Source organism: Zingiber officinale, chromosome 5A, assembly GCF_018446385.1.
Source record: "Zingiber officinale cultivar Zhangliang chromosome 5A, Zo_v1.1, whole genome shotgun sequence".
Taxonomy (NCBI): Eukaryota; Viridiplantae; Streptophyta; class Magnoliopsida; order Zingiberales; family Zingiberaceae; genus Zingiber; species Zingiber officinale.
The window spans coordinates 151,201,032-151,224,887 of NC_055994.1; the positions used below are offsets into that span (position 1 = coordinate 151,201,032).

Consider the following 23,856-nt stretch of genomic DNA (forward strand, 5'->3'; position numbering starts at 1 on the left):
CTGGTCATATTGTGATTATCCAACACAATCAAATAAATCGAGCCTACAAGGCAAAGGCACCTTTTTCTATTATAAATGACACTATTCTGTATTTTTATTTTTAAACATTCTTATTTTGATATAAATAAATTTATTGGTTATATGCGGTAATTTAGATTAGATTAACTATTTTAAAATTCAATTTACAAGTCAAAGTTTACAGGCTTTGGTTATTTAATTTAAATTGTTCACCTCATTAGCTTTATAAATTAAGATTATTTATCCTAAATTGTAGATTTATTTTTGGATTAACATTTCGGGCTTGTGTAAAAATAAAAAATTATAATATTATTGAACTTGTTAATTTTGCATCACCTAATTAGTTTAAATTATAATTTTGGATCACTAGACTAACCGCATTTTTTTTAATAATGTTATTTCAGTTATTTTTGATAGAAAAGTTTATTAATTAATTTGTTTGAAATATGTGGCATTTTACAAGCCAAAATTTAAAGCTTTTGGTTTTTTAGCTTAAATTGTAGATGTCTTTTGGATTAACTTGTGGGCATTCTGTGTAAAAATTAAAGTTTATAATAATTTTAAACTCATCGCATTTTTTTAATTGAAAGAACTTATTTTGATGAAATTTTTTACCGCAATTAAATTTATGAATCAATTGAATTGACTTGACTTGACTTAAAAATTCATCCCTAAGTGATATATTCATTGTTTTTTTTTTTTCTTAATTTTATTTTTCAAAATAAATCATTGCATAGACACCAAGGAAAGAGGTTGATATCATATTTACCTTTTTAAGTAGTTTGATTGGGGTTTAACGTTTATCTGGGTGCTAAGTTGATTATAGAATGATAAATTTATTATAATAAAGTAGAGTTTAATTCTAATCATCAAATAACTAACAAGTGGGAGGAAGATGTTAGATCATCATATGAGGATAGAGTTTAAATCTTTGGGAGAATAATTTTTTGGGAATAAAATTCTTCCCATCTAAATATGTTACTCGGTTATTATGATTTACTTCTTTATTTCATTGTGAGGTTAATGATTGTGAGGTTAACTATCTTAGGATGAGAGAGTCACTTTTTTTTATTGAATGGTAAGTATATATAGATTAAGGAAACTTTATACACTAGATGTCTACTAAATTTAAACTTTAAAAAATGTTCTCTCATCATTAGAATCGATTGCTTTTGTCATCCTTCCTTAGCCTCATTATTATATTCAAAACACACGGACAATTTTTGCTACTGTATATATTTCTTATTGGATGTCAATCCAACATCTCACTATGTTTCATAGTTGCCTTATGATGGGGCAACATAAGAAGATATGTGCATTATCTTCATCTTGCTACTGGCATTGTGAACATAGCATGTAAGATTCATAGAGCATCTTGTCCGTAGCACAAACAATTAATAAGTCAAGTGATGTTAGACAAAATTTTGGGCCGCTAAAATGTCGCTGCCCAATGGATAGTGACTTTGCACGGCTTGAAGAATTCGTAGGCCTTGGCCATGCCATTTCGCTCCGTTGCAACCACTCAAGTAACCTCATGTTGGCTCCACCTGTACCTCTTGCTCGTCACGAATGATAACTAGCTTTTTTATCAAAGGGAATATGGTGGCCTAATCACCCATTGTCAAAAATCTACTTGAGGTAATGATGATGAACCCACCGTACCCATAGCATGTCAACCTTACTCTATGTTTTCCACAATTTCTTACAAGGTAGAGCAATATTTCAAACAAACAAATCCTTTATGCCATAACCACCCTCATCCCTTGATTAATATAATGTCGGTTAAGTAATCGGTGGATATTTGGTAGACTACATGAAGGACGGACAAATAGTATAATGCTTATCAATCAACTCATTGTTAGGACCTTCGGATGTCGGTTAAAGGGGAGGGGGGGGGGGGGGGGGGGGGGGTATAGCCCCTGTATAAAATAAAACAAAACAAAAAGATTTTCCTCGGACTTGTAATTTAAAATAACACTTTCATAAGATAATAAAAAAACTAAAAAGACGAAACTTAGCATATTTACTTGGTTATAACCGGGGAGGTTGGTAATGCAAGGAAATTGAAGCGCACTAAGAATCTCCTTCAAGCGGAGAAGCCTTTTATAACAATGAACGCACAGAAAAGAAGCTAAACAAAAACTAAAGCGCACAAGTGTTATTTCTTTGTATCTCACGTTGTTGTTTAGATTTGGGAGCAAAGCTGCTTATATAGCCTTGCTCGGAGAGTCTGGAAAAGTTCCAGGTATATGGAGAGGGATAAAATTGTATCTCTTCGCAACGAATCACGGTCAAATGAGATCCCGATAAAATTTAATTCCGGGCGTCCGGAAGGGTTCCGGGTGCCCGGACCAGGAAAGTCAACCAAGTTGACTTTTTCAGTCCGGGCCTTTCCCTCCGATTTTGCTCACCTCGGTCTGGGTCTTCCGCTCCGATTCCTCTTGTTTGGGTGATCCCGTTCATCCAGAATAGGGCTCATTCGAACCCAACTTTCGGCATTCTCGAGCAAGCTTCCGCTCCTTGCTTCTCGTCCCTTGGAAACGCCACGCGCCTCCTTCTCGTTCACCCACGTACTCTTCCACATCACCTCGTCCCTTAGACGCATCGAGCCCGTCGGTTCTCTCCCGTGCCGTCTTTCTCGCTAGCTGCATCTTTTGCTCGATATCCTGTACTCCTAAGTTCCTGCACACTTAGACACATGATTAAACACAACAAAACATAACTTAACTTGTTTGATCACATCAAAACAACCTTGGGGTACCAACACTCACAAGACATGGATAAGATAGATAACCAATAACATACAACTCCTTGTATTACCGATCAAACCAATTCCAACCGCCCTGCATATAATAGGGTGTGATTTGGCCTCGAGATAATTTTTTTTGTTACTATTTCAAGAAGGGATCCATAGTTTGTAATCTGAAGTCTTTCGTGGCCAAAGGTATACCAAGGTACCAAAAGGAGAAGGTACCTTCTTGAAATATAGTAATTTGTAAGAGCTTTGCCTTCATATGTTTATCCACACCCGCTATGTATATGTTGGACTTTAAGGCGTTAGCCTGAAGTCCAACTTTATCCCAAAATCTTTCAAATAATTTGCTATCGTTGTGACGATGGATGAATTTGCCCTTACAAACAAATAAAGATTATTGACATATACTAAATGTGTGACTTGAACCTCCTCACACATAGGATGAAAGTGAAAAGAAGGTTGTAGTGATGTCTCCTTTATTTACCATGAAAAAACCTCTAAACATAAGCCAACGACTAATGGGGAAAGGGGGTCTCCTTGCCTCTGACCTCATCGTCCATGAAAGAAACCATGTAACCCCCATTAAGGGCAACAAAGTAAGAAATCATGGTGACACACTCATGGATCCAACCACATAATTGTTGAGGAAAACCTAAACTAACAAGAGACACTATGTATTAACTTAGTATTATAAGAAAGTTTTAATAGATCAAGTTGATAAGACACTAACCAGGACTACATAAGTCTAAACAGATCCGGAGGACCATATATTTGGCGGATAAGTTGAGGTAAACTCCTAGAGTGGAGTGTTGAGGTCATGTCCCAATCGAGATAAACCTTAGGCGTTGATCCAACTGAAAAAATCAACCAAGGTTTTCAAGTTAAGATCAAGACAATCCTAACTACCATATTCATGCATTTATTATTTACTGTTTAATTTTGTTTTGCATGACTACTATTATTTTGCATGTGCTAACTTTGTTTTATAGATAAACATAGTTTTCAGTTTGATCGTAGGTTCAGTCGACTGAACAAGGGGTTCAATTGACTGATCTGGCCAATGTGCCAGAGATCAGATCAAGTTTAGCAAATATGGTAAACAGTCTATTTCATCGATGGATCAATGTGATTAGTCAACTAAACCATAAAAAGGTAATGATAGATGATCAAATCGGATTGTGCGGAAAAAGAATATTCATGGTTCCTTCGACGAAAAAAGAGGATTAGTCGATCGAACAACGTGATTTAGAGTTCGAACAGATTGAATCGGAGCAAAAGAGGAAGGGTACATATATGAGTCGTCGGAAAGGTTCAGTTGACAAAAGAAGTTTTTAGTCTACCGAACAATACTTATAAAAGAAAGCCATGAAGTCCGAGCCAATCATTACTTTCTTATGTGCTTCATCTCATCATTGCTACTCCCAATGCGCAAGTACCACTTCTACGATGCTGAGAAACTCTCTTACAATCGAAGTTATTTATTCTACAATAATATTGTCGGTATAAACTTTCATTTACTTGCATTCAGTCAAAGGAGATAGTAGTGTTATAACTATCCTCTTATTTAACTTGTACGATTCTGTTTCTTCGAAAGAATTATATCAGATTGTCGATCAAAAGTGATCAACGACTCAGATCTTGGAGTAGTCGTTGGATTACGAACCAAGTAAAATCGTACTGTGACTTAATCTACTTTACTTTATTTCCACTTCTATTTATTTTGATTTGGTTTTAAGAAACAAGACAAAAAAAGAAAAGGTTTTAAAACGTTCGAGATTCACTCCCCTCTCGCCTACAACTTATTACTTTGGGAAACTTCTGCACTGCAGCAAGGAAATCTGGACCGATCGTTTCCCAAGTGGAAGTGTAGAATTTGGTGTTGTGTCCATCCGACCTTGGGGCTTTATCCTTCCCAATCCCAAACAACGCAGCCCGTATCTCTTCAGCAATCAATGGTGTTGTCAAACCTGATGCCTGCTCGCTGGTCAGTGTTTGTCTAGGCAGTGACCCGCTGTCCATCTGTCGGCAATGCTCGTTTGACCTAACAGTGCACTAAAATGGCCAACAAACTCCACAATAACCTCTCTCGGGCTGGTGGGTTGCCCCCATACTGTTCAGTGATAGTAACAATGGCATTCCACTTGTTGTTGTGCTTCATTAAGTCATGGAAGAAATTAGTACACCGGTCATAATTCTTGAGGTAATGGCCCGTTGTTGGTGAACATCTTTTTTGCCTCTACAAACATCATGACATGCTTCTGTAACAGTCCAATTCAATTGACGTCTGACCACCAACTAACACACTGTGTTGCCCATCTTCCAAGGCCTATTTGTTCCTCAATGTCTACTTTAATATGTGATGGAAGTACAGTTTGTCGAGATATCGCAGCCCACTTTTCAAACGTGTGAGCTTAGTCTTGAGTGTAAACTGGGCGTTGCTACTAATCGATTCCCCCCATGAATCCACCACTAGGCTTTCGAAGTTACTGTGCAAAGTCTACATGTTTAGAATTTGGAAGGACGTTGAAAGCCACATTCTTGTGTGCTAGTGGTGACAATGATACAAGAATGATTGAACAAACACTCGGGGGTTATAAACTCCGCATAACTATCATAGTCTTCGAATAGCCAATGTGAATTAACCAATGCACGATCTAATTTACAAGAGACCATACGAATTGTCTATGTCAATCGACATCCAGTCGAATGAAGGTCCACTAAGCCACAAGCACACATATAAAATCTCCAAGTCACGTAACTCATGGTTTGTGACTGGTTGTCCACCCTCACTGTCATGTATTGTCAATAAAACGTTGAAATACCCCATAAGAAGTCATGATTTTAATATGCTCTCTCCTAGCATAATGAGAGCATTCCATGGGGGCCAGTGAGTAACCATAGAGTGAAGGTCATATATGAATGTTGTCAAGAAATCTCTGTAGGTGCAGCGGAGGCCGGCAAGAGGAGGGTGAATTGCTGAAAACAAAAATAAACTATACCCTCCTCGGATTTCAACTCAGAATAAATGCAGTAGTAAAATAATAACAACTAAATTAAGGAGACAGAAAATAAACAGAAGACAGGAATTTAACCTGGTTACAACCAAGAGGGTTGTTAATCCAGGGCGATGAAATGCGCATTAAGAAAAATCTCCTTCTCTAAAGGCGGAGAAACCTTTTACACTTTGGAAGCTCACTAGTTGCTTAAGAATTGCTTACACAATTGATTGCTTACACAATTGATTGCTTGAGTTGTTATGAATTCCTAGCTCCAGGGGCCTTTAAATAGCCTCTGGAAATCTGATCTCGAAGGTCCAAGGCGCCTCCAATAGGGGTCCAAGGCGCCTCCAATAGGGGTCCAAGGCGCCTCCAAGGGTTCAGCGGATAAAACTTTATCCGCTGCGCAAACGGTCTGTATGACCAGGCTTAAGGCGCCTTCATCAGCCTTGAAGGCGCCTTGAGCTGTTTTATTCAGCTCAGATTCTTTTGCGTTGTCTTTTTTCAGCTTCCGACGCTCCGTTCTTTTGGGTGATTTCGGTCAACCGAAATAGGGCTCACCCGAACCCAATTTCCGACCTTCTCCTCGAGCAGCCTTCCGTCCTGGCTTAACATCCCTCGAACGCTGCGCACGCTCTTCACACCCATCGAAGTACTCTTCCGCAGCTTTCTCGTCCTTCGGACGCACCGAGCCCGTCAGCTCCTTTCCCGTGCCATCCTTCTCGCTAGTTGCGTCTTCCGCTCGACTTCTTGCGCTCCTAAGCTCCTGCACACTCAGACACAGGATCAAACACAAAGCATGACCTAACCAACTTGGTTGATCACATCAAAACTACCACGGGATCTAACAATCTCCTCATTTTTGATGTGCATCAACCCAAGTTCAAGTTAGGGTTAAAATAGACATAAATAGTAATTTTAAAGGAAATTACTAAACTAACATATTTAAGTATAAATTTGCAATAAATAAAATTGCAACTCAGTTTAGAAAAAATATTTAAAAAAAAATTAATTTTCTAATTTTCTAACTCCCCCTAAACTTGTACCTTTCTCTCCCCCTTTGATCACAACAAAAAATGGGGTGCCAATAAGAGAATATTAAGCAAATTATTAAGGTAGAAAAAATTCTGAGCAAAAATGAATTTTTAGAAAAAATTTCTAAGTTAAATTGAATTTTCAGAAAAATTTTCTAAGCAAAAATGAATTTATTTAGAATTTCTCCAGGAAAAAATTTCTAACAAAAAAAATTCTAAGTTAGAATTTTCAAGAAAAAGTTCTAAGAAAAAATATTTGATAAACTTTCAAAGCATTATTTAATTCTTGTTTTTAATGCTTTTTCAGAAAATTAATTAAACATTTTCTTTTAATATTTTAGCTTCCAGGTCGTGGCGAGACACTAGGCCTTCTTGGTTATTGGAGCAACAACCACTTTCTTAGACAAAGCTTCCATAAAGAATTTCAATGTTTAATTTTCTCACTTTAAAGCTTTTAATTTAAAATAAAAATTTAAACCAGCAAAGATTTTGGAACCCAATAAAGGTTCCTTCCTACAGGATTAGTCAAAAATTTAGGGGGTACATAATACTTGGGCACTTTTCTAAGTTGACCCTGATGATTTCTAATGTACCAATTTAATCTACCATAAATCCTTAGTTTTGATTTTGGAAAATGATTTAAGCATGCAGCAGATTTCAATTTTTCAATTTCTGATTTTAAACTTTCATTTTCTGATTTAAATTTATCTAAGATATTATTTAATTTAGCATTTTCTTTTTCTAATTGATCTAATTCTTTGGACAGAGACTTGATAAATTTAAAATACTGAGTCGGGGTTAGATTGCGTACCTTACTTACCTGATCTGGTGACGCTCCCCCTTCATTGCTGCTTTCTTTTTCTAATGTTCCTCCCCCTTTATCGATGCTCATCTCTGAGCTAGACGTTTCTTCTAGCTGATGGTTAACTATCAGTGCTATTCCCGAGAATTCTTCGACTTCTGATTCGGAGGATGAGTCTGACCAAGTGGCTTTCAGGTTCTTGTGCTTGGAGGATTCTGGTTTCTTGTACTTGGTCTTTGCCTTCTTCTTTTGCTTGCTCTTCAATTTCGGGCAGTCATCCTTGATGTGCCCTTCTTCGTTGCAGTTGTAGCAACGAATCGTTCTTCTTTTTCTCTCATGCCTCTGCGATCTAAATTTGTTAGATTTAAAAAATTTATTGAAGCGTCTTACCAGTAGTGCCGCTTCTGATTCGTCGCCCGAGGCTTCGGAGTCAGAACTGTTCATTTTTGCCTTTAAGGCAATGTTCTGACTGGTCTTTTCTACTCCTTTGGGCTCTGAAACTCGAGATTCATGAAGTTCAAAAGTGGAAAACAATTGCTCTAAAGTACTTACCTCGAAGTCCTTAGAGATGTAATACGCATCTACTAAGGAGGCCCATTCGGGAGTTCTCGGGAAGGCGTTGAGCGTGTACCGGATTGAGTCCCGGTTCGTTACTTCTTCTCCAAGGTTGTTGAGTTGAGTAATCAGCTCTTTGATCCTCGCTTGGAGTTGCGCTACCTTCTCGCCTTGGTTCATCCGGAGGTTCGTCAACTGGGTCCGGAGGATGTCGCGCCTCGCTAGCTTTGCTTCGGAGGTACCTTCGTGAAGCTCCAGGAATTTTTCCCAGAGATCTTTCGCGGAGTCGTAGCTTCCGATCCGATTTACCTCCTGAGGCGGCAGAACGCTTAGTAGGTGGAACTCAGCCTTTCCGTTGGTGACGAAATCTGCTTGTTCCTTTTTCGTCCAGGTATTTTCCTCCTTATCTTTCGGAACTACATAGCCATATTTCATTATTAAAAGAATGTCAAATTCGATTTTAAAAAATACCTCCATTTTGCGCTTCAATGTGGTGAAGTCTCCGTCGAACTTCGGGGGATGGATGTTCGCTCCGGCCATCATCTTGATCGTAGTGCTTCAGTTGGCGGTTAGTCCTTCTGAGGCGATCAGACTCTGATACCAATTGTAGGTGCAGCGGAGGCCGGCAAGAGGGGGGTGAATTACTGAAAACAAAAATAAACTATACCCTCCTCGGATTTCAACTCAGAATAAATGCAGTAGTAAAATAATAGCAACTAAATTAAGGAGACAGAAAATAAACAGAAGACAGGAATTTAACCTAGTTACAACCAAGAGGGTTGTTAATCCAGGACGATGAAATGTGCACTAAGAAAAATCTCCTTCTCTGAAGGCGGAGAAGCCTTTTACACTTTGGAAGCTCACTAGTTGCTTAGGAATTGCTTACACAATTGATTGCTTGAGTTGTTATGAATTCCTAGCTCCAGGAGCCTTTAAATAACCTCTGGAAATCTGATCTCAAAGGTCCAAGGCGCCTCCAAGGGTTCAGCGGATAAAACTTTATCCGCTGCGCAAACGGTCTGTATGACCAGGCTTAAGGCGCCTTCATCAGCCTTGAAGGTGCCTTCAATCTGAAGGCGCCTTCAATCTGAAGGCGCCTTCAAGGCAGCTTGAAGGCGCCTTGAGCTGTTTTATCCAGCTCAGCTTCTTTTGCGTTGACTTTCTTCAGCTTCCGATGTTCCGTTCTTTTGGGTGATTTCGACCAACCGAAATAGGGCTCACCCGAACCCAATTTCCGGCCTTCTCCTCGAGCAGCCTTCCGTCCCGGCTTAACGTCCCTCGAACGCCGTGCACGCTCTTCACGCCCACCGGAGTACTCTTCCGCAGCTCTCTCGTCCTTCGGACGCACCGAGCCCGTCGGCTCTCTTCCTGTGCAGTCCTTCTCGCTAGCTTCGTCTTCCGCTCGACTTCCTGCGCTCCTAAGCTCCTGCACACTCAGACACAGGGATCAAACACAAAGCAGGACCTAACCAACTTGGTTGATCACATCAAAACTACCACGAGGTCTAACAATCTCGGCTTATGATGCAACATTGTATACAACAATACATGAATTGATCTGTTACCAATGTAACATCTAATTCTACTCGCTGCATATCCCAAAGAAATAAAATCCAACCATGGTTGGAAAAAATTAAAGTTATTAGTCATACACATACTTACAAACCGTCTGTCACTATATGCACACCAGAAGCCACAACCTGACCACTTTTCAACATGAGTCGTTGGAGCCACTACAAGAAAACAGGGCTTTAGAGACGAAAAAATCTATCTTTGAAAATCATTTTTCCATCTCTAAAGAAAGTTTGAGACGGAATATTCCGTCTTAGAAATTCGTTAGTGAAAGCCCCGTAGCTAATTTTGAAACGAAAATATTTCGTCTCTAATTTTAGAAACGAATGAAAAAACTGTTTATAAATCTGTTTTCAAATTAACAAAATAAAATTAATTTCAAATGTAAATTCTGTCTCTAATTTTGTTTTAAATCTGTTATTAATCTTGTATATAAATCAATTTACAATTCTATTTATAAATCTGTATATAATTTTATTTTTAAATTTATCATTAAATATTATTATATTATATTTTTATATTTTTCATCAATATATTTAATAATTCTTCATTTCAAATAAATTAAAAATTATTAAATAGAAATAACTTCTAATTCCAAATGTATTATACAATTAACATTAAAATAAATAAATATTTACATTATCCAAACAAATTTGACCAATAATCAAACTATAAAGACTAAATTTTCCTAGATATAAATGATTTGTACATTCCATTTCTTGAATCATTTTCGAATCATCTCCTTGAGATTTTCTTCCCTTTGCCTACTTTCTGTAATAACAAGTTTTTTTTCCTTTTCAATATTTTGTTCCTCCATCCTCGAGCTAATAGCATCCATGCCTTCATTGCTCTCCCTGTCTTTGAATTTCATGAGATAAATTGCTTCTCTTGTACAAATTAATGAACCAACCAATTTTGTTGAGAAAATCTAACAAATCAAAATATGAAACGAGTAAGTCTTACAATATCAAAATTTTTAATACAAAATAAATTAAAATTGTACAAAAGTCATAATCAATATCAATGATCACCCACTAATTAGTCCATAGTTGTCAATGCTAAGAATTAACAAGGGAGTTTGGATTTTGGATTCTAAGACTAAGATTTGAAATAGCAAAGCAAGTATAAAATCAAACCTAATGAATAAAATATAATGTAAGAATTGAGAGCTAAGTCTAATCTAACTACAATTGCAGAAAATAAAAGTCAACATAAAGTAATTAACGAAACTAAGCATGGAATAAAACCTAGAGCATTAAAGAAACCTAATCTAACTTAACCTAATTGAATTTAAAGGAAGACATAAAACTTAACAATTGAAAGAGCAATACAAAGCAAGAGTTCAGTAAACTAAGATGTATCAGATTGAACCTAACTATTGAAAGAGACATTTCACCGAACACACGACATGCAGGAGTTAGAACCTAACTACGGAACATTTTATCAAACAAGTTGGGTGCATGAAACAATTAAAGTCAAGTGCGTGCAATCTAATTAAGGGAGATCAAGTTTGATATAAGCATTCAATAAGAAACATAACACACATCCAACATGATAAAAGAAACAACCCAATAAATCTGATTAGGTTCAAATTATTACCCTTATTAGCAGTTTGTGGCTCTTCCGACGATGGTAAATCTGTCCAACAACCCTCACTGCCTCAGAATTCACTGATACACAACATTGGCACAAATCCAAGCACAAATGGGGTCACCGCAACAATGGATCTGCAATCCAGAAGATGTCAATCTGTTGATAAGCTGTGACGGCTGTCAAACAGGGAATAGGAATAGAGATGACAACATCTCATACCTCCTTGTGGCTGACCAGATGGCCACGACACAATTGAAGGGGGCAACGCGTGGTAACCCCTTGCAACTGCTGATACGCAGAAGAACAACCCTACTCTCCTGTGTACTCAGTTCTCCGACGGTGGCAGATGGAAGAGGAAGAAGTGGCAGCCGGTGAAAGAGATGGTGGCGACGCTAGCCACCCAAATTGCAGGTATTGTGGTCGGATGCGATGACGCCGGCTGCATCTAGGGCAGAGATGCAAGGGGAAAATGTATAAGAGGATCGGGCCGCCTGATAGCGCAGAGAGCTTGGTGTTGGTGAGGGTCGCGGAGAGAAGGACTGCTGTCGGCGGTGCTCTCGTGACAATCGGCGTGGTGAGGACCTCCGCGACGAGGAGACGATGGCAGAGGAGGGAAGATGACGCGGAAGAAGAGAAAGGGGTGCCGGTTGGAGAAGATGAGGAGAAGAAGAAGAGCAGAGAGTAAACGGCGAGAGAGAGGAGGAATAATCGGGGCGACGACGAGATAAGGTTAGCAAGGGTTCGGCGATTAGGGAGGAGTAGGGCACGGTGAGGAATTATAACCAAAATTGATTAATTAAATTAGAAAATTAGGTTTATTTTAATTAAAGCCTAAATAATTTCTTTTATCAACTCCTACTAAATTGGATATTCCAAATATGCATTTCTCAAGCCCGCAAATACATCCCTTCTAATTATGTCTTACGAGTTCCGAAAAAAAAATCTTAAAAATTTCTAAAAATTCTGTTAAGATTATTCCCTAATTAAATCTTATTATTTAATTATTATTATTATTATTTTATTACCATAATTTACAATAAAAGTGCACAATTATTAATAAAAATCAATAAAAATAACAAGAATTCAGGGACTGTAGGATGGATGACCTCACGGTCGCATGAGGGGGCTAATTGAAAAGGTCACGAATCTTGCGACCTTGAGAAGCAACTGTAGACAACCTCAAGTGGTTGCGACCGACCTCACAACTACGGCCGACCTCGCAGTTGCGAACGACCTTGCAGCCATATGAGATGGCCACCAAGCACGAGAAAAAAAAAATCAAAGGAGGGGGAAAAAGAATTCATACCTGCTCTGATAAAGCCAAAGACAAAGCCAAAGCCAAATTAGGACGAGGAGAAAGGTTTAGAAAATTTAATTCATATCTATTTTTGTTTATAAAAAGTTATATGTAATTTCATATTAAATTTGGTTTAAATTCTTTCTTAAAGTTTTTTCATATATTATATTTTGTCAAAGTGAACATATTTACAAGTTCATGTGATTTATATAAATATAAAACAGATTTTATTTTCATTTAAAATTTTCATTAAATGTTTAAACGGTCACAAATTCTGTTTATAATCCATATTTATTTTTTAAATAAAATTTATACATAGCTTCGTATCAAAATTTGTTTTAAATTTTTTTTCAAATATTATATTTCATTAAAGTTAAACAAATTAATTATTATGTAATAAATCTATATCTGATTTATATAAATTCGAAATAGATTTTATTTTCGTTTTAACTTTTAATTAATTTATAAACCAAATTTGTAAATTATACCGTCTCAAATTTTATAATTCATATTTATTTTTGTTTATAAAAATTTATATGTAATTTTGTTTTAAATTTGTTTTAGATTCTGTTTTATTTTTAAAAATATATATATAATTTACTAAAATGAAATGAATTAATAATTCCGTATTAAATATGTCTCTGATTTATATAAATCTGAAACAGATTTTATTTCCGTTTTAATTTTTAATTAATTTATAAACAAAATTTGTCACAGAAATTATACTGTCTCAAATTCTATTTATAATTCATATTTATTTTTGTTTATAAAAATTTATATGTAATTTTGTTTCAAATTTGTTTTAAATTATGTCTTAAATTTTTTAAAAATATATATTATTTACTAAAATGAAACGGATTAATAATTCTGTATTAAATCTGTCTCTTATTTATATAAATCTGAAACAGATTTTATTTTTGTTTTAAAAATCCGTTTTTGAAGCCTTATTTTTTTTGTAGTGAGCATGGGTGACGCCAGGCCATGTTGTGGGCTATTGATATGCTGTTTTCCTGCAACAACTCTTGCAAGAATAGTTGTTGTACGACCTCTATACCATCATTAGTGTATCGCCCTTCATCACTGCACTGGCTGCTGAAAGTTATTGTTGTGGACAAGCCACTGCCTTTGTCAACACTTGACACTGTGCAACATTTGTCTCTACTCCCACATCCACCATTGTCGAAGCCGTGTGCACACCTTCGCCACTGCCTTTAGTGTCAAATGATTGGTTCTAAAGAGATGGGTGTGGGAGTCTCAATTAGAACCAAAGCTTCGCCCCCACCAACGATTGTTGTCGTTATATTCCTTTCTCCATTGACGTTTGTCAGCCTACTTGGAGCTCTAGTCATCCGTCTTTGTCTAGAGTGGTATCAACATCGAACCGATTGGGAGCGTCCTGTCCTCTCCCTAGTATGTGTATCTTTAGGAATAGTTGTTTGCTTACAAGCACATTACTTATGTCCAATGCGTTTATAATCCACACAAAATTCTAGCATAACTTCATAGCTAATCTATAACTTGACTTGTGCTCCGGTAGATAAGATAATTGACACCTCATGTAACCTTTTCACTTGCACATCTATTTCAACAAAATGTCGGACGTACATAAGACACTCCTTAGTTCATGTAAGCTTGTTCGTATACAAGGGTCTACTAATTTCCGAATCAATCAAACTAAGCACCCTTGGAGTCCAACAATTCGAAGGAAGACCATGAATTTGAACCTAAGCTGGGATATACTGATCATTTTCATCAAAGAGAAAATAACTCAGCATATGTTTCAAAAATAATAGAATTCAAAAGCAAAGTATGAATCTGCGAGTAGGAGACGATCCCTATTATCTGCCTTGTCAAATTTATAAACAACTCACCTACTCTTATGTAGGAAGAAGTTACTAGAAACACTCCAACGGTTGTCAATGAACTCTACCCTACCTCGTTTTGAGTGCTTCCCTATGAAACAACCTACCAAGTAATGCTCCATGGAGTCAATATCATCCGCCTCGATATGCATTCGCTTGCACATATGCTCAAACTGATGTAGAGGGGTTGTCATGCTCGTCTTCCGATTATCTTTGAATATATTTACCCAGGATTTACCATGATCTGAAGGTTTTGCTAGTCCCTTATCACAGTTGACAGTGTTCCTTGCCACTATCGGTGTTGTCGTTGGGTCCTTGCCATTATGCACAGATACAATATTGTCTTGACCAAAATGTTTGAAGTCCCTTGGTCTAGTTGGACCAACTGATTGTGCCCTATCAACATTCCACACACCCATGGCAGCGAGACCTACCACATCAACTCCTTTATCCAGCTCAGCAACCACCACAACAGAATTCCTTGCCATCTCAGCCCTATGTGACACCTCAACAATCCCTTTTCTTAGCATATCAACAACTTCTATTTGGCCAGGGACAACTTCTTGGAGACCAATAAAAGGTGTTGAATGGCTTTGGGCTCTGCCTATAGCAGGGGTCTACCTCCATCATTCCATTTCAGTGTAAGGGACAAATGATCACAGCCTACACAACCCTACTCCCCAATTGTAGCCACCAAAAATAGAAATACAGTATGTTTGCTCCCCGATGTTTGCTCCCCTACAACTTTCTGCACAAGTTTCACTCTCTTACCTACTCCTTTGTCTTTTGTGGATCAACCTCCTCCTTAGTGAGGGAAAGTCTCTGATGATCACCGAATTAAACTCTTAGCAAAAAATTGCAAGCTAGAGGCGAGCTTGCACTAGAAACTCCACATCACATGTTCCACCTCACAAAGGTGTTGTTGGATGCACACGAACAACATAAATGATCCCAAATCCAGAAAACTAGGACAATGAATCATGGTGTGGAAAAGAGAAGTCGGTTGAGATACAAGGGAGCAATGAAGGATTAGGGAAGGGACTAACTTGCACCTTCGCTACACCTTCCCCTAAATTTTCAACCGCCACCACATAAAACCACCACCACCTCAAGGGGAGGCACCACCACTACCCTGAGCAGACTCCTAACCGCTAGCGAGGAGCATGAGCGCCTACATAGCCAAGTGTAGAGCAATTCAGTTTCTCCTAACCAACCTCCAACCACCTTATCTTTAGGAATCATAGAGGTCCCCCAGAGTATAGCACAGCTAGGGGCGGATGGTTTCATGACCGAGAGGTCCAGGGTTTGATTCTCAGGGTATCATTACCTAGGGTTATCATCCCGGTCATGCGTTTTCAACTGTGTACCTGCATTTACCTCCCTCCATATTCGTGGGACCAGCTCTATAGGGGCCACTGATATGACGATTTCACATTTTTTTTCTAGGAATCATAGAGAGAAGGGAGAGCTTTTCTCTCGAAGTTGGAAGGGATTGCAGTGGCACCTTTTGCCACACTTGAATGAGACATAGTCAAGTTGGTACTTGGATGATAATTTATCATATATGAGAATAGAAATTGAATTATAGGAGAATAATCCTTTGGAAAATACAATCCTTCTTACATAGAGACAACTCAATCATCGTGATTTTACTCCTTTCATCTCGTTGTGGAATTGATGATGAGAGACGTTTGAGATGATTGAGTAATCTTTTACCACTTGAGTTTTTAAAATATTTATTTAATATATAACATATATATTATTATATTTTAAAAAATTGTGAAATTTTATAAATTATTGTTTTTATTTATTTAATAAAAAAATTAAGCAACTTATTATTAATTATTAATTACCAAGGCAATGACTCAACTAAGGCGGGAGGGAGTTAATTATTGTCTCTTAAAGCTGGGTGGACGGTAAATGGACGAACACATTTTTTAATAAAGACGATTTAATTTTTACATAGTGTAAGGTCATCTTAGGTCATCGTGAGTTAATTATTGTCTCGAGCGGGTTAATTGTTTCGGATTCAAACGAAAATTTTACTTGTGGCTTTGAACTTTTTGTTTTTTGGTTTTTAATCCTACCTCGACACTACCGAGAAGTTTAACTGGGTAAAAGTATGGGACCCACTTAGATCCTCAATCGAGGTACACGCGGGGTGAATACCTCTGCGTCAACTTTATTTCCATTCTGAGTCAAGATAAACTCGACAGCCCAAACAAATATAAATCTTATCTAATTCCAACTATAAATAATAGGGTTAGTGATCTCCACCAAAACCCGTCTGATCCGCTGCCCCTCTACCTACGTCAAGAAGAGATCGGCGCCATGGCTACCTCCTTGCCGGAAGATGCTCTCTTCCTCGGATTCGACAGCTCTACACAGTAAGCCTTCCCACCTATCTAATTCTTCCTCATTCATTTCAAAGATAAAAACTTTGCCTCTGTGCTCGAATTCTGGGAAAGCTGAAGCTTTCCTATTTTTTCTATGCTGATTTCCGGACGTTGAGTGAAGTGTTGTACAGATTTAATCATAATGTTTACTCTTAGGTAGCGATCGGGGATCGCGGTTTTGTTTCCTTGGCAATTATGGCTTCCGCTTTAGATCTTCTTAGGGTGGGATGCAACTTTGTTCGTGTCTTAGTTTTTTTTTTTTTTAATCTACGATGGGATGTTGTAACCAAACACACAGATTTGAGGAAAAACATGCTGCGATTCTTGTGTTGTTTGCTTGCCTAGCCATTAGGTGCTGATAATGGGATTGTGTTTTTTTCGTTCATTTGCTGATTAAATTTGTAGTCAAGTTGCGCTAGTCATGGAATCGGTGAAGTTCATTAAATTTAATTTCTCAGGTTCATAATGCATATGCCACGGTTTATTGTTCAATGTTTTTTCACATAAAACTTGTGATTTTGGAGAGTTATGGATGCTGGAGGCAGATGCCATTTAGTTCGAGTGATAAATAATTGCTGTGTTATCATTCTCCACTTATTGTTACTCATAGTCTGTTCACTACCATACATGGTTTTTTTTATAGTTTATCATATTCTTGAAACATGCAGGTCACTGAAGGCTACTGTCCTAGATGGTAACCTTGTGATTGTTGCTTCAGAAAGCATTCATTTTGATTCTGAATTGCCACACTATAAAACCAAAGATGGGGTCTACAGGGATCCTTCTGAAAATGGAAGGATTGTATCGCCAACCCTGATTTGGGTGGAGGCTTTGGACTTATTGCTTGAGAAATTGAAATCGAAAGTGGACTATAAAAAGATAATAGCTATTTCGGGTAGTGGACAACAGCATGGTAGCGTGTACTGGAGTAAGAATGGAAAGGCTATATTAGCCTCTTTGGATCCATTAAAATCATTACGGATTCAATTGGAGGATGCTTTTTCAGTAAAGGATTCACCTATATGGATGGATAGTAGCACTACATTGCAGTGTAAAGAAATAGAGGCGGCTGTTGGGGGTGCTTTAGAGCTCTCAAAACTTACAGGATCGCGTGCCTATGAGAGATATACTGGGCCTCAAATACGAAAGATTTATCAAACAAAGCCAGATGTCTATAACAACACTGAGAGAATCTCCCTTGTTAGTTCTTTCATGGCTTCTCTTCTAATCGGTGATTATGCTAGAATTGATGAAACTGATGGAGCAGGGATGAACTTAATGGACATTAGACAGCGTAGCTGGTCAAAGATAGTTTTGGAGGTCTCTTTTGTTAACATTAAGCAGTATGGTCAAAATGGGTAACCGCAGCTATAACAAATAAGTCTGCTATTGTGTTAGGCTACAGCACCAGGCTTGGAAGAAAAACTTGGACAGCTTGTTCCTGCTCATGCAGTTGCGGGTCTGATATCTTCCTATTTTGTTGATAGGTGACCTTATTTCCCTAATGAGCTTTTCATAAATATGTTGAGGCTATTGAGTTACATCTAGCTTACACTAACCTTTTTCATTTGTTCATTAATGTTTACTTTTACTCTCTTTATTGAATATGGAAGGTAAAATATTCCAACTGTGCAATGTTATTCTCTCTGTAATTTACCTTTTATGTTGATAGGCAATTTGTTTCCTACTGCATACGCTGTTCCACATTGAAGCTTTTGGTGATTCACTTCACACTAGGACTGACATATTATATTCAGTTTCTCATAACTCTTTCCTTTGTGTGAATTGACCTTAGGTCATGAGATCTACTACATAGAATTTTCCATTCAAGCTTTATTAACAATTAGGTAGTATGTTTTATTTAACTAAAAGTATTTGATATTGCATAGATTAATTTTATAAAAAAATATATATGATTTGGAATGATTCTTTCTCTTCAAGCACATGGACGACTTAATAACAAAATGCTAGTGTTATTCATATTTTTATTATGTTTCAGATTTATCACTGAATATTATATTACAGTAGCACTTCACTATATAGTTTATACATGCAAATAAGCAGAGCTAATTCCTACTAAATAAAACACACATCTTGGACTGACCAACAGCCTCCTTCCTACATCTATTTGAATGGAAGAAAAATTCAACTACGTGGTCAGAAACTTAATACATTGCCTTTTCGCTTTGTTGGAGGTAGTATCTTAAATTTTTAGTCTAGGTTCCTCTTTTAATTTCTATTGATAATTTAGTCATTTACATGGTCCACTAACTCCAGTCAAGGAGTTTCTGTATTTATATTCAGAATAAATATTTATAGAGAATCTATTTACAACAATTTGCATGGTTAATTAGCTTTCAAATTTCTACTCAATTATATGGTGGAAGAACGTGTTCACTCAACCATTGCAGAAACAAACAAAAGAAATTTGAGACCCAACCTTGTGTCATCTTATTTGGCAGGTTTGACTTCAGAAAAGATTGTGTAATAATTCAATGGTCTGGGGACAATCCTAATAGTCTTGCAGGTGTGTCACCTCTATTTTGCCTGCACATCTTTCTGTTTGTCCTCTTTCTTATTGATGTTACACTTGTGTCTAATATCCACTGTTAAAGGGTTTGTCTTGGAAATTATACTCACCTCCAAATTGATGAAGATTGGCAGTGGCACATCATGTCGTGTATGAGCTCGGTAATCTTTTGTAAACAGTTTAACTTTTTTGGAGTGCTATGCAGGTTTGACCCTCAATACTCCTGGTGATCTAGCTATTAGTCTTGGAACAAGTGATACAGTTAGTTTTGTTCCCTAATTTTTTCCATTTGTGAATAAATATCTCCACTGGAAACCAATCATCAATGTAAATGTCACTTATTATTATATTCAATCTCTTCCCGCTCATTGTTGATCAGGTATTTGGAATTACTAGTGAACCCAAACCAAGTTTAGAAGGACATGTTTTTCCAAACCCTGTTGACCCGAACTGTTACATGGTTATGTTGGTTTATAAAAATGGTTCACTTACTCGCGAAGGTATTCCTTTTATAATTATAAATGCATATTATTATATATTCGGATAACCCCTTCCAACTTCAATCATAGTTGACCTTCAATAAATGATTACAGATGTACGAAACCGTTATGCAGAACGCTCTTGGGATGTTTTCAACAGCTATTTGGAGAAAACACCTCCTCTAAATGGTATTTTCTTATTATTTAGTAATCACACTGATGTCGTGCTTAGTGCTATTATCTTTGATCGAAATTGAATCAGATCATGTAATTTTTTTATCTGCAAGGTTTACAAACATATAATTAGCAAATAATTACACACTTCCCAATTTCTACATAGCAGAACATCACATAAGATTTGGTTGGATTTCTTCTGGTTTTCAATATTTCACATTTTCAATGAACTTGTTGCTATTGTGGGAAGCAACAAAGCTAATGGAAACATAATGTAACTGTGTTTAATACGTGTGTAATATACTTTGATGTATTATTATATTTCATATGGTTCATCTAATATGTTTGGATAGAAACAAAGCATCCTTATATTTGGAACGTGTTCCTGTGTATTCTTTTCATCATTGTTGTCATTATCTTGTATCCTCATAGGTGGAAGATTAGGATTCTACTACAAAGAGCATGAGATCTTGCCTCCACTCCCCGGTAGTTGATAAATCCTATCTGTTTTCTCCAATTAGTTAGCTCCAAGTTCTTTATTTCTTCAGGGATGATTATTCATTCTTCTGTGACACACTTCAATTTATGTCAGTTGGATTCCACCATTATGTTCTTGGAAGCATTGACTCATTAGATGAAGCAGAGGTTTCACAAGTTGGGGAGTTTGATCCTCCTGCAGAGGTTGGTTAATATAATAACACAGTTTTCATAATCCATCAACACAACTCTCAAATTTTCATTGGAGTTAATTCCTGCTGTAGGTGCGTGCAATAATCGAAGGCCAGTTCCTCTCAATGCGAGGTCATGCTGAGAGGTTCGGTATGCCAACTCCTCCAAACCGGATAATTGCAACTGGTGGAGCATCATCAAATGAGTATATTCTTAAATCCATAGCCAACATTTTTGGTTGTCCAGTCTATACAGTACAACGACCCGGTAAGTCTACACTTTAGTCTAATTTCTTCTTGATAACCAAATTACTTGTTCTAGTTGTAGTGCTGAAATGCTGATTGTACAAGCCCCTCGAATGTCTACTTCATTTTCACAAGTAATTCGTATGCTCTGTGCTACAGATTCTGCTTCCTTGGGGGCAGCTCTGAGGGCTGCTCATGGATGGTTGTGCAACAAAGAAGGCCACTTTGTGCCGATCTCAAGCTTGTATGGTGACAAGCTCGATAAAACCTCTTTGAGCGCGAAGCTTGCGTCCCCGGCCGGCGATGAAAATCTTCTTTCCAAGTACACTTTGCTGGTGAACAAGAGAATGCAGATTGAGAAAAGCCTCCTGGAAAAGTTTGGCCGAGGATAAAAACTAGGTTGGTCACTGAAAACAGTTTATGGTAGCTTTGAATTTATTGAAAGTCGAATAAAGTTTTTGAGGTTATCAACTCTTATTTATGAAACATGGGAATAATTAGGATTCATGGCTAATAATTGTACATAACATGAGTCATTTTAACTTGCAATATGCTCTGTATTGACAGATTATAGTTTAGTCCCTTGTTTTTGATGGCCGGAGTAGAATTTTATTTTCTTCATCTTTGCTAAAATACCCTTAAATGGCTCCTTGTGCCAGTTAGGACCATCGTAAGTGCTCCTTAGAACCCCAAACACATCTAGACTAGTGTCTTCAAAATGGACGTTAAACGCAAAATAGGAGGTTAATCTGAAACCGATTTGATAGATTAGATTGTATATGACAATCGTTCTAGTCTAATTAGATTTCTTCTTAGAGTAGCCTAACCAAGGACAATCAAAGGTATTGACCACCCTAAGACATTGGGCAAAACACCTGTAATATTGCCTGTATTAAAATATAATCATATTTTCAATCCAAAGTAGATTTCTATCAAATTATTAATTAAAAAGAAAAAGACAAAGCCCTGTCTCAAGGAAAAATCTACTGTAAGCCGTCTTATTTTGAAATATGTAATATAAATTCAGTTTAAATTTCAAGGAAGAAAGTAATTCTTTTTTATAAGTTAATATAAACCGAGTTGAAACTTCAAAGGAAGAATAGAATTGTTTTTGAATGAGTCAGAAAGTTGCAGTTATTGTAGGTGCAGTGAGGTCGGCAAGAGGGGATGAATGAATTACTTGTAAATAAAGGATGAATGAATTACTTGTAAATAAAGAATACCTTTCTCAAGACTTTTCAACTAAAAAAATAATAGCAATAATAAAATCTAAAATAGCAGTAATAAACGAGAGACAAGAAATTTAACTTAGTTACAACCCAGGGATTGTTAATCCAAGGCAATTGAACAGTTCTACTAGAATGTCTCCTTCACTGTAGGCAGAGAAGCCTTTTTTACACAATAAGAAAGCTCAGAAATTGCTAGGAAGTTGTTACAGAGTTGAATGAATAATTTCCTAGCTTCAGGGGCCTTTATATAGCTTCTGGAAAACTTATCTCGAGCCTTGAGTGCGCCTCCAGCCGAGGTGAGCGGATAAAACTTTATCCGTGCGCAAACGGTTGAGTTGACCAGACTAAATGCGCCTTCAACACTATTGAAGGCGCCTTCAATGTTGAGGGCGCCTCCATCAGTGTTGAAAGCGTCTTCAATGTTTAGGGCGCCTCCAATGGCTTCTTCAGCTTTTCTAGCTCCTTTTGACTTGTTTTCTTCTTCCGAGGCTCCGATTGCATGAGTGATTGTGGTCAACCGAAATAAGACTCACTCGAACCCAATTTTCGACTTTCTCCTCGATCAGGCTTCCGTCCTGGCTTCTCGTCTCTCGAACGTCGTGCATGTTCTTCTCGTCCATCGGTGTACTCTTCCGTAGCTCTCTCGTCCTTCGGACACACCGAGCCCGTCGACTCTCTTCCCATGCCGTCTTTCTCGCTAGCTGCGTCTTCCGCTTGACTTTCTGCGCACCTAAGTTCCTGCACACTTAGACACAATGATCAAATAACAAGCCGGACCTAACCCAACTTGGTTGATCACATCAAAACAATCATGGGGTCCAACAATCCCCCCTTTTTGATGTGCATCAACCCAAGTTCAAGTTAGAGAGAAAAACAGACAAATAATAATTTATAGAAATTACTAAACTAACAGTTTTGAGCATAAAGATTGCAATAATAGAATTTACAATACTAAGAAAAAGAAATTTTTAATTCATAACTCTCCCTAAACTTGTTTCTATCTCTCTCCTTTTGATCACAGCAAAAAAATGGGGCCATAATTTCAAGTAGAAGTTTTCTAAGGAAAAATTCAAGTTTTAAAAGAAATCATTTTCAAAACAATTTCTAAGTTAAAAAATTTTTTAAATAAGATTTAAAATAAATTAGTTTCAAAATAATTGCTAAATTTTTTTTAAAGATTTTGTAAACATAACTATTTTTAAAATTTTTCTAAGTAAGAGAAAATTCTAACCTAGGTAATTTTTAAACACTTTTGAGAATTTTTTTAAGTAAAAATTTTATGCATGTATAAAAATATTTTTGAAGAATTAAAAAAATATTTTAATTTTTTTAAAGCATTATTTAATTCTAATTTTAATGTTTTACCAGCAAGTTAATTAAATATTTTATTTCAATATTTTGACTTTTAGGTCGTGGTGAGGCACTAGGCCTTCTTGGTTATTGGAGCAACAACCACTTCCTTAGACAAAGCCTCATAAAGAAATTTTAACGTTTAATTTTCTCGCTGAAAGCTTTAACAAAAAAAATTTAGTCTAGAAAAGATTTTGAAATCCAGTAAAGGTTCCTTTCTACTGGATTAATCAAGAACATAAGGGGTACATAACTTTTGGAAACTTTCCTAAGTTGTCCCTGATGATTTCTAATGTCCAG

General features: G+C 37.0%; 1 protein-coding gene and 1 long non-coding RNA gene across 2 annotated transcripts; one reads left to right on the forward strand and one right to left on the reverse strand.

Annotated features, from left to right (window-relative positions):
• Nucleotides 1-10,331: 10,331 nt before the first annotated feature.
• Nucleotides 10,332-12,081, reverse strand: LOC121983401. The gene is made up of 3 exons (XR_006112478.1): nt 11,545-12,081; nt 11,332-11,459; nt 10,332-10,660 (listed from the first exon to the last, which is right to left on the reverse strand). It is a non-coding gene; the product is annotated as an uncharacterized LOC121983401 (long non-coding RNA).
• Nucleotides 12,082-16,726: 4,645 nt separating this feature from the next.
• Nucleotides 16,727-21,555, forward strand: LOC121982501 (xylulose kinase 2-like). Its single transcript, XM_042535610.1, has 11 exons — nt 16,727-16,871; nt 17,549-18,200; nt 18,279-18,367; nt 19,343-19,407; nt 19,616-19,671; nt 19,790-19,910; nt 20,004-20,078; nt 20,496-20,549; nt 20,656-20,744; nt 20,825-20,999; nt 21,137-21,555. Exons 1-11 carry the CDS (start codon nt 16,816-16,818, stop codon nt 21,367-21,369), a joined length of 1,665 nt encoding a protein of 554 aa, XP_042391544.1. The 5' UTR covers nt 16,727-16,815; the 3' UTR covers nt 21,370-21,555.
• The last annotated feature ends 2,301 nt before the right edge of the window (nt 21,556-23,856 follow it).

Coding starts and splice junctions, on each gene's coding strand:
- LOC121982501 (XM_042535610.1), top strand. CDS start 16,816: ATGGCTACCTCCTTGCCGGAAGATGCTCTCTTCCTCGGATTCGACAGC. Junction 19,408..19,615: donor CAATCCTAATAGTCTTGCAG/GTGTGTCACCTC, acceptor AGTGCTATGCAG/GTTTGACCCTCAATACTCCT. Junction 20,745..20,824: donor AGTTTGATCCTCCTGCAGAG/GTTGGTTAATAT, acceptor TTCCTGCTGTAG/GTGCGTGCAATAATCGAAGG.